The 14,927-nt window shown below is 42.7% G+C and overlaps 1 protein-coding gene across 5 annotated transcripts in view; it reads right to left on the reverse strand.

Annotated features, from left to right (window-relative positions):
- LOC121289803 (2-oxoglutarate dehydrogenase, mitochondrial) overlaps nt 1–14,927 on the reverse strand; it is a 100,430-nt gene that overhangs the window by 44,121 nt on the left and 41,382 nt on the right. The window contains exons 4-6 of one of the 5 annotated variants that reach the window (XM_041209635.1): nt 14,578–14,680; nt 5,137–5,181; nt 107–222 (exon numbers count right to left, since the gene is read on the reverse strand). In XM_041209635.1, the coding sequence (XP_041065569.1) occupies nt 107–222; nt 5,137–5,181; nt 14,578–14,680 (264 nt within the window). Of the gene's footprint in view, nt 1–106; nt 223–5,136; nt 5,182–14,577; nt 14,681–14,808; nt 14,909–14,927 lie in introns of all 5 variants that reach the window. The other 4 variants (XM_041209636.1, XM_041209638.1, XM_041209640.1 and 1 more) reach the window with 4 other exon arrangements.

Raw genomic sequence — 14,927 nt, forward strand, 5'->3', positions numbered from 1 at the left:
ACTTTTGGACCAGCTTCTTCCAAAAAACATGAATGAGCTTTGCACGTACATCTCAAGAGAAAGAGAAAAAAAAAGCACCTTCCGCCCTTCAAATCCTAGCACCTACCTCCATTCGTCGAATGATTTCCCGGAGAGGAAGGGCAGTTTCATTGCCTCCAATGAAGGTGGTGGTGGGTAAGTGGAAGACTTTGTCAAGGTCCGATTCATCTAGGCCATAAAATGCTGCACAATTTTGACCGCAAAATATGACACAAGGAGACAAAAAGCCGCAGGGCAGCAGGGAGAGGTGAAGCACAGAAAACCACCAGGGTGAAATGGGAAACAAAAAGGCACAGGAGGGGCAGAGGGAGCAATGCAAAAATCATGCAATGTAAAGTTGGCAGGAGCAAAGGTCGTAATGGGGAAAACAGAAAACAAAGCAAAAGATTTGAAAGTGCAGTGTAAATATTATATACACAAACAATTCCAGGAAGCATGAGTTTTAAGAGTGCGTCATGCAAGCAGTCACAAAGGGAGAGATGTGGAATAGGTAGAAAGCGGTTAAATGGTACAATATTGAACAATGAGGATGGATATCCAATTCACAATTTTTATTTGAACAGAAAAAGGAAGCGTCATAGAAAAAAAAGACACATTAGTGTACACAATTGGAGACAAGGAAAGGAGTGGAGGAGGGATAAACAAGAAGAATAAAAGTTAATTTTTAGTATCCAACGTCAAAATGCAAGTCTATCTACAGCAGTCACGTTTCAATGAAACGGGCACAATAAGTGCACATCTAAACTGCGGAATGACACACCAATCATGCACAAGTGAACACACCACAAGGCCAATTATCAGTGCTCTTGCTCAATGGTGAATGGGCTGGAGCCAAGCAAGCACGTGCACCCCAGCAATTAGTGCAGTAACTCAGCAAAACTCACACTGCATATTATGATATATATGATGATTTCCCCCTTCCCCTCCAACTCAAACAAATTGCTCATTAGAACCAGAGAACAATACTAGATTAGAATGATGTGCTCAACACTTATGATCCAAATATTACTTCAGGCTTTAAAAAAAAATACTAAACACTGCAAATGCAGGTTGACTAGCATCTGAAAATTAAATCCTCTTTGCTATCCCAACAGGATCAAACCATCAACAGGAGTTAGTTCTGCAACTCCTGGTATAAGATGGAAGCAACACAGGGTTCTCTAATATTACCATAATAAAACCTACCTCAGATTCCACCTGCTGGACAAGGTCCATCACGGTGCACTATTCTACAGCACCAGAGAAAGATAGGAGACAATAGTTCGGGAACTACTATTAAAAGGGCACTTTTAATATGTGGATTTTGTTACAACCGATTAAGTGAGGGAAACTCCTGTTGTTTAATTCAAATTCTCAAGAAATGTAACTTTCTAACCTAGTCTAAGGCGAATTTCAATAAAATTTGAAATTTTAAACCAGCTATGGGGTTGAATTTGAACCAGAGCTTGATGAAAGTGACCAGTCCTACATTAACCAGTAAAGCTTGTGAGGGGAAATAGCAACTGTCTTGTCCTGATATATTTAATGTCATTAAGTGGGGTTTTAAAAACCTTTCAAGCTAAAGCCAGCTCCTTAACCTGCTCTCTTTATTAACCCGCTCTCTTTATTAACCCGTTGAAACTTGCACAACACGGAACATCAAAATAAAAACAACACAATCTGCAACTAAGCAGGACAAAAATAAAAAGGAACTAAACAATATGGAGAGGGAGAGAGAGAGAGAGAGAGAGAGAGAGAGAGAGAGAGAGAGAGAGAAAACACAAAAGAACAAGGAAGAATATTTTCTGGACACTCCCGGACCATCTTGATTACTGGCACTAAAATTCTACTTGATGAGGAAGACAGGGTGAAGAAATTCACAGGGTTGATGATCAGCTAAGGTTAATAATTTGAAAGGGTCAACGGGGTGTAATTAGGCTCATTTTGATACAATCACCATTTCAGCATTCTGCTTAAAGACTCCTGTGGGACAGTTACGTTGCTTGGCTGCTAATCTGGCCTATCCCTTTAGCGCTACGTCTGGGGTTCTGCCTACGAGGAAGTGGTCTAAATAGGTGTAAAGGTTTAAATGATGCTTGGTGAGGGAAGTCTGGAGACTGCTGAGCGTTTATGAAAGTTTGCTTCCTAGGTCAGGGGAAGAGAAATAAAATTGTAATTCTTTGCGCTAGCTTTTGAGTATTTTATTATTTAAAGGTGCAATTCTTGAAATGTCTATAGATTTTCTCAATATTTAGAAATAGATTGCCTTTATCTTTAACTTTGCTCTTTACAGTTAAGATGACTTATATTGTGGCTTCACACCAAGGTTCAGTGGAAATATTAACTTTTTAAAAAAAACTCCTACTTGAACACATTTGCATTTACAATCTCATGTAACAAACGGATGAGATAACGACTGATCAACTCCCTTCTCATTTGTGTTACTGACTACGTGAATGAATAGGATACATTCAGCTTAACACTTAACAAGACACAGGTGAACAGCAAAGCAGAGGTGAACAGATACAGCAAACAACTGAGACAAGATATTTGAAGGGATTTATCCATAGCTTGTAAACAAGAGAAACACTTAACCCTTTTGGGAACTGGAGGAGGATTTGAGGTTTGGAAGACATTCTTGGAAGCAAAAAAGAGAGAGCCATCACATTACACTTCCTCTATGAAAAGTGTTCGCAACCAACTGTCAGAATCAGTAGAACCATGATCGACAAGGAGTTGGATTATTACTGAAGAAGCAAAGCTTGCAAGACTAATCTACATGTATCTACAGACAATCAAATATACTGATTTTCCCGCTCTTCCCCCATCTAAATCAGTCATGGTATTTGTTATAATGCCTTCTGATAGCAGTTACACACTCAAATCTGTTATGCATTTTCGACACACCAAACAATGTCAGTTGCAAAAAATTTAATCCCCAAAACCGAGAATATAATCGATTTATAGATCAGAGATGTCATGGTTCGTTAGAGGAGTATTTATTGCTCATTCCTAGCTGCCCTTGAACCGGGTGGCTTACTCGGCCATTTCAGGGCACGGGCAAGAGTCAACCACACTGCTGTGCGCCTGGAGTCACTTGCAGGCCAGACCAGCTAAGGGTTGGCAGATTTTCTCCATGAAGGGTATTCATGACTGTTGATGGGTTTTTAATGACACAATCTGGTGATGAATGAGGCTAACATTTTACTCCAGGTTTATTAATTGAATTTAAATCCCCCAGCTGCCCTGGTGGGATTTGAACTCCTACGTCCAAGGCGTTAGTCCTGGCCACTCGATTATTAGCTCAGTAATGTTACCACTAAGCTTGCGATCCCCCATTTATTTTTCTATTTGACGGGTGCTCTTTAGGACCTCAAAAAGCTGTGATGTTGAAGCAAGTCTTTAAAAAAACTAAACTACTGAGAATGCTATTGAAATAGAGAAACTAATTATTGTTTTGGGACAGAGAGGGAGAGTGGGGGGGGGGGGGGGGGGTGGATGGGTGAAGAAACTTGACAATTACTGTGCACCCCAACCCTTATGGATCTGTACCACTGATATCAGAGGCATGTGGTGGGTATCAATCCATTTCCTCATGGTCAGGATCGTGCATGCTGAAAAAAAAAAAAAAAATCTTTTTCATATTTGTATTAAAATACTTGCAGAGCTCCCATGTCAAGCCTCATAGCACTGAGAGTCCAGGAGATGACTGGAAGAGGCCTGAGGCAGGAGACAGGGCAGGGAACAAACGGCAGACTTCATTATCCGGTGTTTCGTTGCTGGGAAAACAGTACTTCACGTGGGACAACGTTTTTAAACTGGGAATATGATACCAATCAATCGTCCATGGCATTGCTGGATGGAGGTCAGGAGATGCCCTTTTCTCAAAGGGAGGGAACATTAGATCCTGTACTGTGGAACATTATGCTCTGCTGTTAATGTGTGGTTGTGCACCCCTGACTTGTGCATAGAAAAATGCAGATACTGTCACACTTAGAAGATGGGCATGTGCTATGGAGTAATGCTTCCAAAACTGCTTCCCAGCGTGACCCTATTTTAATGCCTCAGACTTCGTGTGACCCCGGGGTGGAAATTTGGGCGGGGGGGGGTGGGGCTATGAGAGTTGTGAGGTGGAGGACGGGGGTGGGGAGCTTCAGCTGTTGAGTTGGGGATGGGGGAGAAAGAGAGTTGAGTGTGCCCATCTCCCTCTCCTTCATACACACACCCCCCCCCCCCCCCACCCCCCTGTCTCGCCCTCCTTCACAACTCCTCCCCCCCCCCAACCCACCCACCTCAATCTCCCACACGGGCAGGGTTGATGTGAAGGGAGGGTTACTCCAAAAAGGAATGCCTACCTACTCACAGGTGTTTTTTGCAGTAGCAGTCGGGCCTCAGAAAATAGTTCATTAAGCCACGCCCATCAACAAAACAAAAATAGGCGATGATTTAAAAGAGACCTCGCTGCGGCCAGAGATCAGTCGTGAACCTAAAACCTCATCGCCTGACACCACTGAGTGGGTGGCGGGGTTGTGGGGGTGGGGGAAAGAGAGAAAGAAAGAAAAGGGGGGCATGACCCACAGTTTGGGAAGCCCTGCTATAGATGTCTAGACTGTGACAGTGCTCTTACTTAGCTTGAAGCACAGTGGGCGAGGTGGCAATTCTTCTTTAGTTATTCCAGCTAATGGGCTGTGCCTCGAGATAACCCCATTCAGATCAGTAGCAGGGTGCAGGTGGCGTTGGCGTTTATCATTACACAAGGATTAAGTTTCTTTACATGAAATATTAACTAAACCTAACAGGACCATGAATGGACAGCAGGAAAAAAAAGTTATATTTTCTCCAAATGAAAAAGTGCTCCCGTAGGCTCCCTTTCATCATTCTGCATTTTGGATGGTTTTGTTTCCAAAAGCATTGGTCCTAACATGACATCACTGATTTTGAAATCAGATTAAAGTATATTTAAATCAGCATCCAGGCCGTAACAAGCACTCCTGATGCTGTCGTTAATTTAATACCCACCTCCCACCCACTGGTCTCACTCAGAAAAAAAACAATTCAGAAAGCTGAAAAACAAAGATATAACTGGCTGAACATCAACACCACCAGCTTCTTGCCTACCTCCTACCGTCAACTTTTTCAGACGCTCCTTGCAGACTGCGATGTCTATGGGTAAGAGTGCAAGAAACAGACAAAACAGAACAGCGGGCAAAACAGTTAGTTTTTAAAAAAAAAAATATAAAAAAAGTGTCACAAGCAAAAGATCAAAGATTATTTGAATAATTGTAATTAAGCCCTTTGCAATTCAAGGCAAATTAAATTAGTCATGGATTCATGACTACTGATGCAATGTAAACACACCAATGGATCAATAGCATAATACTGAAAGAGTTGCTTTTTCAAAAGTAAAATGTTAAAACTCCCATTTGCGGCTTCTATCTGGGGCCCTGGTAACTCAGAAATACAGTTGGCGGAGAATTTTGGGAAAAGGTACATTGTCGCTTTAAATGCATGTGAAATAATGGGCAAGGAGGGAAAAGAATGTGGCCAAGAACACTTCTGAGCTTTTGCCAATGCCGGTGTTTAACACATTCACATTCAAAACCTTGTTAATACCGATTGCTCAATAAAAAGCTAGAGTTCGACAACCAAACCAATCAAAAACAATACTGTTGCTCTCTATAATCCACCTCCTTTTGAGCACGGAAATGAAACACTTGCTCTTTCACTTTTAAAAAAAAAAAGTAGAGACTCCCAAGCACTGCATTGTCAACCCTGCGGTGCTAGGTTCTAATCTGTGTCAGGCATGGTGACATCGAGCCCTCAAAGTCTCTTGGGCTGTGCGCCACACTGTGCATTTTCTGAAGCACACATACTCAAATGCACAGGTCCTTGCTCTCTATATTGACGATGGCTATGGTCGTGTTTGGGGCAGAAGAGAACAGAGTGAAGTTTTTAAACAAAGTCCAATTTGCAAACAAGGTCTCACAAGCGCCACAGGGACATTAAACGCTTTCAGTACAGATTCAACTGCGGATCCCTGTATGGGTCTTAACAACTGCATCGTATAGCATTAAACATGCAGTGCAAAAAAAAAAGGAAAATAAAATGAAATAAAGGCAATTCTCAAGAAATTGGCCATGCATACAAAAACATAAGGCTACATTGGGGGTTGGGGGGGGGGGGGGGTTTGTTGGTGCAAAAAGGACATGGATGAAAACCAGCTTCTTTTGTCATGCAGCCATAGATTAGTAACCACATCAACAACACGCAGTCTGTATACAGCCAGCTAACAGGCCTTATACAGAAACATCTATGCTCAGCCTCCAGAGATTTTAAAGTTGCACAAACCAGACCACACAGAATAAAAATAACACTCCACCATTACTGCCATCCACTCTTCACTTGGCAGAGGCAACCACGGAGGTAGAACAACAACTTTGGAAGACGGCACATTAGCTACTCAACTAACGAGTAAAGGACAACAAATCAGACGACTCCACGGGCTACCAAAAGAATAGCCTCGAGACCGAGGCTCATTTGGAGAGGAATTTTACAACCGAAGCTCTGATTACAATTTGATTTATCTTTGCATAGTTGCAAGATGGCAGATTAATTTATCAAACTTGAGGGTTTCAATGTTAGATGTGGTTGTTACAGTGACAGCCATGCGCCACCAGGACACACAGTAATCTTTTATTACCTAGAATGAGTTAGATTTTCTTCAATATCTTATCTAGATCCCAAAGGTTTAAGTAATAAACATCCAGGATACGTTAAAATGCAACACATACAATTACATTCTATGTTAGGACCATCAAAAAAAAAAAAAAAAAATCCAATCCAACTCTCTCCATGAGCCCACATGATGGAGCTCTCGGTAAGTCAAAGGGATCAGCTAGATAACCAGTCACTTCCAGCATACAAAAGCAGAGGGGCAGTATCCTATTAATGCCAAGCATAGATATGGTTGAGATAACTTTGACAGAACGACAGAGGGGGGAAGTAAGAAGCCCTCGTATTTCTGTCACGGGTTCTCTGTCCAAGTGAATCAGAAACGTGAAAACCGCAGAAAATCAATCAGTGGGGAGCAAGATGGAGCGACCAAGTGAATTCCTGACCTCAGTGGAACTGGAAATTGGAGGCAGTTTCTTACAGTGAGGGCAAGTGGTCCCAAATGAAGAATGCAGCAACCTTTCCATGAATTCTTCCAACGTGTGAGCAAAGTCCAGAGTCAGGATCAATATGGAACCATTAGGAAATGCAAAGGCAGGAACATTGCTGAATCCCACAATTAAGAGATGGAATACAACAGGAGTGACTCCTTGATGTAAGAGACAGACAGGTACAGGAACGACAATGGAGCTGTGTGTGGAAGAGAGCCTCAGCCTTTGGAGAAGATAATGCTACAAGTACAAAAAAATATTGTGCTGATAAAGAACATTAGGTTAAGTAAAATACTTCGGATGCTGGAAATCTGAAAAAAATAGAAAGTGCTGGAAAAACTCAGCAGGTCTGGCAGCATCTGTGGAGAGAGAAACAGAGTTAACATTTCAAGTCCATGTGACTTCTTCAGAGCTGAAGAGAGGTAGAAATGCGTTGGGTTTGGGTCTTGCTGCTCAATTGCTTCAGTAATTTACTGAGAAATAAACAGGAGAAAAACAGATTGAGGTTCTGCAGTCAAGGCAATATAATCACGTTAAATCTCTGCAAATTTCCCCGCTGCACCAAAAAAAAATCTAAATATTTCTCTGGAGAAGGTCAAAACGTTAAAGCGATTTTGCAAACCTTCCGACCTTTGCCAAAGGCAGCAATTGCAGCTTATAATTTTCCAGGTACGTGGTAACTAGTTATTATAGTCTTGTCATTAACTTCCAGATGCCTCATGTATGGTGCCCAGAAGGTTAGTCAGAGCTTCTATTCATGATGTCTACCCAGCCTCCTGTGCTTATATCTAGAGAGAGCTGGTTTTAGCTCGGTGCGATGCTTCCCAAGAGTGAATAATCCCCACCCCTACATTCTGCACTAGCGTGTGAAGAATGGCCACTCGGAAGAAGGTAGTGAAGGCTGCTGGAGCCAGTGGGACCGAACAAGAGAGAAAAGTCGGATGAAATAGGTGAAGCTGGCAACAGGCAGAACAGCGTAACAGTAACTGAACAGGGCCAAGAGGATAGTGCTTGAAATAGCAGCCAGACTTAGCAGAATTCATTATTTTGAATGATGTTCAACTTTCCAAGCCCATCTTGTCTCTTTAAATCTTGGCATCAAGACTTGAAAAAGAAGTTTTCATTCGTAGCAGGAAAATATGTTGGCTTAATTCAGCCTCAGGGAGGTGTCCAAATCTCTTGATAAGCAGATATGAAAAAAAATAAGCACTACAACTTGAGATGTACAGGCCGACTCCTTCATTAATTTGCTAACAGCTCCGTGTGCAGTAAAATCTTTCCTTTAATCACAGATTGTACCAAATAAAAGTGGCCCTTTTTTGGGTCCGCTAGGTCAAACTATTCAGCATCTCCCTGGCCTTGGGTGGGGGGGGGGGGGGGGGGAAAGAGAGAGCTCGTGGACTTCCCAGAATCACACAATTGTTACAGCGTGGAAGGAGGCAATTTGGCCCATTGTGTCTGCACCGTCTCTCTGAGCATTTCAAACTGGGGCCAGTCTCTTGCCTTTCCCCCGTAACCCTGCACGTTATTTCTATTTAAATAAATCCCCAGGCTCCAGCACCCCAAAGCTCTGAGGAATTTCTGCTGCGGGGGCTTATGTTTTGGGATGGGGTAGATGGCGAAGAGGAGATTATAAAAATGCTAAACATTCGAATGGTACTAACTGGATCTTGCTCTGACTGCAGAATCGAACATTTACTGTGCTCATAAAGGCATCATCCCCATAGGCACGCAGCTTTAACTTTGCTGAACTTCAGCTACCTTTTTTCCCTCCCAGCAGATGGACCTTGCTCTTAAAGCAAGAGCTTAAAGGGTAATTGGAAGCTGTTTTCAAGGGGATAACATATACTGCGCATTTGTATACATCATGAGAGTAGAGTGAAGTCCATCCAACATATACTAGCCTTTTGTAGACATGAAGATACTACATGGGAGACACAAGGAGTTAAGTATTGGTCCATTATCATGCAACGTCACTGAGTCAGTGGGGGCATCAGTTTACTAGATATCAGTGACAGAAGAGCGTGGTCAAGAAATCCACCAGTGTCTTGAAAAATAGGCCATTCCCAAGGTTGCTTGAGGTCTAAACTAATGCATTTAAACTGAGCCATCTTATTTCAAAAGGAGCTCTTCCAGAAGTTGCCAAATATGCTTCAGTATAAATTACTTGATAAAAGAGGCTTGTGTTTGGAAATCTGTGATTAGCATCAACCAGTGATTTTCAATGCAAGGCATTCTTCTGCCCAGTATCTAAAAAGGCTAATCGTAGGCAAAGGACATGGCCCACTCTTAAATGTGACGGGCTCGGAACATGCTGAAAATCCACAAGGGGCAGAGCTGGCATTAGGCCCAGTTATTTATTCCTGAGCAACTTTGGTGTATCGGCAGCAGCAGTTACCCTTGCAAACGCTGGCAACGTCACACTAACCTTTACTTTTGGAAAGGGCAGCAGCTTATTGTTGCAGCATATTAACTCTGCTGTACCAAAGACTACAAAGGGCACTCGATGATAGCTAGTGCATTCCAGTTTCAACATGGAAGCTTGAAACAAAAACAACAAGCTGACAGCACTTATGCATCACCTTATCACGTCCATTGGAAATATCTCAAGAATACACTGAAGTGCTTTTGCAGTGCAGTCACAGTTATGTAGACAAGCAAGCATTTCCTGCAAAGCAAGATTCCCTAAAACAGCACACACAAGAATTGCTGTTCATCTATTTTTGAGAGATTTGATTTGAGTGCAGAGGTCCTGGACAGTCTTGAATTAAACAAAGTTCACATGAACAGGGAGGAGGAGCCTTCGCTTGATATCTCGCCAAAGGAAAACAAATTTTTATCTCCTCCTGCCGTTTGAGTTTTTTTTTTGAAGATTATAACAAATGGAATTGAATTATTAAAGATGCAAGAAGTGTTTGAGATGTGGGCGTTTGTTTGTTCATTATATGGCTCAGTAACTTTCCACATGTGCATTTTCACTTTTGATCCCAAATGGCATTTTAAAAAAAAGGCAAGTGTTAAGAGAAGCTCCCAAAAGTATTTAGGGACCCAGGCAGTCTTAAAACAGATGTTTTCAAATGGAAAACTTATTCCAAAACACTGCCAATCAGTCAAGCTTAACATGAAGAGGAGGAATACACAGGTCACTTTCTCTCAATTCACATGACCCAGTAAATTAAACTCGAACAACAGGTTTCTCAGTTTGATGCACAGACTGCAAAGCAGACTAAGATGGGTTTCGACTGCTTGTGGACAGAGCATGATAATTAAGGTTGATGAGCTGCAGCCACAAGTGGCCACGTGGGATTATGATATAGTGACAATAACGGAGACTTGGTTCAAACAAAAGGGAGGAATGGGTACTTAATACCCCTGGCAATGTATTCAGGAAAGACAGAAGGGAAAAAAAGGCTGACAATATTGTAGCAAAGGTAATGTTATAGCACTGGAAAGGTCTGGTGTCTTCAAGGGTTCAAAGAGAGAATCTATTGGTTAGAGTGAACAGGTGAGCTATTATAATGCTGGGTCTTTACTGTAGGCAGATAAATAAACAGGAATGAAACAGAGGAACAAATTTTCAGACAAATTACTGTGCTTGTTGTATCTTTCTGTAGTGATAATGTGGGTGGCTTCAATTATTGTACTGTAGATGACAGTAACAGTGGAAAAGGGCAGAAAAGGAGAGGAATTCCTGAAATGTGTACAAGAGAACGTTTCTCTGTGTTTCCAGCCAGACAAGGAAGGAATCAGTGCTGGATCTAGTCCTGGAGAATGAAGTGGGATAGGTGGAGTATGTTTCAGTGTGGGGGCATTTGGGCAACAGTGATCACAACAGACATAGAAAAGTAAATGAGCAATGGGAAGGTTTCAAAGGAGGAGATAGTTTGGGTACAGGCTAGACATATTCCCACGAGGGCTAAAGGAGGGGCACTCAAAGCTAGAGCTCCCTGGACGACTAAAGTCTTGGAGATTAAAATGAAATCAAAACCTTATGATGAATGCTTGGGTCATAATTCAGAACCAAACTGAATACAGGAAGTACAGAGGAGGGCTGAGAAAAGCAAGAGATGCAAAAGGAGTGTATGAGAATAGATTAATGCCTCACATAAAAAAGGGAAGCCAAAAGTTTTATAAGTGCAGGGATTTACTAGAATAGTACCATTAATGTGGGCAGAATTGAGAAACTGGAATTGCTTGCCTTAAGAGCAACAACAACTTGCATTTATATAGCATCTTTAACATAGTAAACTTTACCAAGGCATTTGACAGGAGTGTTAACAAATAAAATGCAACAGTGAGGCATATAAAGGAGATATTGGGGTGTTAACCAAGTTTTTGGTCTTCAGGGGTGGGTTTTAGACAGAGACAGAGACAGAGACAGAGAGACGCAGCGAAAAAGGGAGGGAATTCCAGGATTTAGGGCCCAAGCAGCTGAAGACAATGGTGGAGTGATGAAAATTGGGGTTGAGCAAGAGGCCAGAATTGAAGCAGCCTCGAGACCTTGGAGGGCAGTAGGTTATAGAGATTGGTGGAGGGGGGGCGGTGGAGGTGGTGGTGTGCAGAAACATGAAGTCATAGATGAATATGAAAACAAGGGTGAGAATTTTAAAATGAAAGCATTGTTAAACCAGGAGCCAGTGTAGCTCAGCAAGCGCAGGGGTGATGGATGAACAGGACTTGGTGCAAGTTAGGGTATGAGCAGAGTTGTGGGTGAGCTCAAGTGTACAGAGGGTGGAAAATAGGAGGCTGGCTTGGACAGCATTGGAATAATTGAGTCTAGAAATAAAAAAGGCATGGATGAGATTTTTAGTGGCAAATACGCTGAGACAGAGTCGAAGACAGCGTATGTAATGGAGGTGAAAGCAGGCGATTTTGGGGTTGGAGATGTGTGGTCGGAAGCTCATTTCAGGGTCAAATAGGATACCAAAGTTGCAGCGAGGGTTAAAGGGAAGATTTGATAGAGATGCTCAAAATGATGCACCTTTCTGATAGAGTAAATAAGGAGAAACTGTTTCTAGTGACAGAGCGACCAGTAGCCCAAGGACATAGATTTAAAGTGACTGGCAAAAGAACTAGAACCGACCTTTTCTTTTTAAAGACGCAGCTTGTTGTGGGTGGTCTGGAATACTTTACCTGATAGGACAGGTAGAAGCAGAATAGTAATATTCAAAGGGAATTGGATAAATACTTGAAAAGGAAACAAATGCTGGTGTATGGGGGTGGGGGGAACTGGGTAGCTTCTTCAAAGTGTTGCCCCAGGCACAATACGCTGAAAGACCTCCTCTCGTGCAGCATGATTCTATTTTGAATCCAAGATTTAAATACATCATCGGTAGGTTACTGACTGGCCAGTTTTTGAAACCAAGCCATTCCAACTGTAACCAAATTCAGGCAAGGACCCGCATCACTCTGTTCCCTACTTGTACATTATTTTTAATTTAAAAATGAAAGGTACCCCACCATCATCATATCCCACAGAACAAGGCAGGTCTGCACCCCAAGCTCTGCTCTTTAGCCAACTGACTGAGAGCTGCCTTTCCAGTGGACTCGCAGCAGGTCTTCCTCTTGTGCCTTCCCTGCTTAAAATTAAGTGTTAGAAACAGAATGTGAAAGTGGCCAATATACTCCCGCCACATCTTCTGGTGGCACTCCATTGCTGCACATTGTCTGTTATACAACCCAGCATATAAGCTGCTGTTTTTACTGCGATTCATGGCTTAAGTGTCAAGTTTGAACTGCAAAGTCCAGACTTGCCCAGACACTAAGCAAGGAAGGCTGAGAAATGCAGCACTTCACAGCAGGAACAAATCTCATCACCACTCTCTTCTGACCAACAATCAGCAGCTACTGGTTGGCAAGTTCTGACAACCATGTCTGCCTTCTTTATTGAAAGCAAGCTGCCAGCGGTCCAGTTTATCGAAAGAATATGAGGAGAAATGGACAATCTACATACTTAAACAAATGTACCTTTTTAAAAATCAAACCTTTTTAAGATTTAAACACTTCATAGAATGTGCCCCGTAATGCATGTAAAAAAGGAACCAATTGAGCAATGTGTTTACACAACAAGGCATCGTGTGACATTGAGAGCAGGCAAAGCAAGTGAGTCAGCAGAAAGAAATTCAAGCTTCGAGGGTTAATGACCAATTAAGGAGATTAGTGAGAGGCTCCAAGGCAAAGCACGATTTAAAGTGAAATCATCCCAAGATTAAATGTACTACTGCAAAAAAAAAAGCATTGTCTGTTACCACAGCCATGATTTGCAGAAAGTTGCACAAACTACTTCCGTACGCAGCTTTGAAGCATTTGAGATCTCTTCTGCAGAGAGTACAAGGTGGCACTAGCAAGCAACAGCAGCTGGCATCAACTTCAGGGCACTTTCAAGCTCAGCTGGGCAGGGCACTGTCTGCAGTAAGTGTACAGAGTACATCCAAGCACCAAACAAAAAAAAAAAAACACTCCCAAACCACTGAATAGGCCCCATGTAGGGGTCAGCTGGTAATAGTCCCTGCCAGTTGTCAAATGCAAGAGCCAAGGAGGTGTCAGGCTTGACTCTAAACTGTTGTCAAGTTAGCTGAGGGTGGAGGGAAGAAAGACACAGCTCCAACTGCTCATCCATTACCATCCATAATCTCTGCTAGGGGATGGAATCAGACTCAACCCACATTCCACCAGCTAGACTTGCCCGTGAAGGAGGGCCACGAGCTTCAGCAGAGATGTACCCTAGCACCTATTAACCAACTTTGAACAGGGCGGAGAAAGCTCGAGGGGCATTAAAAACATAAAAGCCCTCTGTACAGCTGAAAATAAAATCTCAAATACATGAGCGGTGAGGGGAAAACAAAACTGCACATTTCCAAATTTAATTAATGTATTCAATATAAAGGCAATGAGGAATACCTAAAAGCCAGGACAAAAAAAAAAAAAAAGCAACAGGTTGATAAACTCTCGTGTCTTTAACTCCACCTGAGATACATTTAGCCCCTTGTGGGAATTGTGCTGCACTGATGTCAAGTGACTGCAGGCCTTGGTGACAGGGTTCAGAAGCAACGCCTAGTGCAGGATATTTCATTTTGAACTGACGTAGGGGGGTGGACATTGTGGATTTTGGGGAACTGAGCTGATGAGAGACACACACACAGAGATACAAGTCACGCCTTGAGACCGCCGTGCTGGACAGCCCCACCCGAGCGCTAGCATCATTCAGAGTGCAACCCGCGTGGATCAGCATTTGGGTATCAGGGCCAGCATACAGGAAAGGTGCAGGAAGGGCATTCGGAAGTACATGCATGCCTTCACAGCTCAACACAAAGCCAAAACTCGGAGGTTTGCAGAAACTAGACAGAGGAGCTCCAAACAAGAAAAAGGGGGCACCAATCCATTCCAGAGCCCTCACCAAGTCCACTTGAGGAGCTGACTAGGTTAGCTGGTACGGACGACTCCAAGTCCGCATCCAGAATTCCTAGAGGGTCCAGCTGTGCAACGTGATGCCCTCGTATCTGGAAAGAGGAAAATAATGGAAAACAGGAGGGTGGTGGAAGAGGAGGAGCAGGACAGAAAGGGAGCAAAAAGAACAGTTTTTTACATTTTAAGCATTGACAACTGATTTTCAAAATATATGTCTCACCAAGGCTGGAGGGACCAACTGGCAAAGCACTATGCGACTCATCAAAATGTACTACATTAATGCCAAGCGGATCAAGTTTTGAGATGTGATGACCCCTGACCTGTGAACAGGGAACAAGA

This window comes from Carcharodon carcharias, chromosome 17, assembly GCF_017639515.1.
Source record: "Carcharodon carcharias isolate sCarCar2 chromosome 17, sCarCar2.pri, whole genome shotgun sequence".
NCBI lineage: Eukaryota > Metazoa > Chordata > Chondrichthyes > Lamniformes > Lamnidae > Carcharodon > Carcharodon carcharias.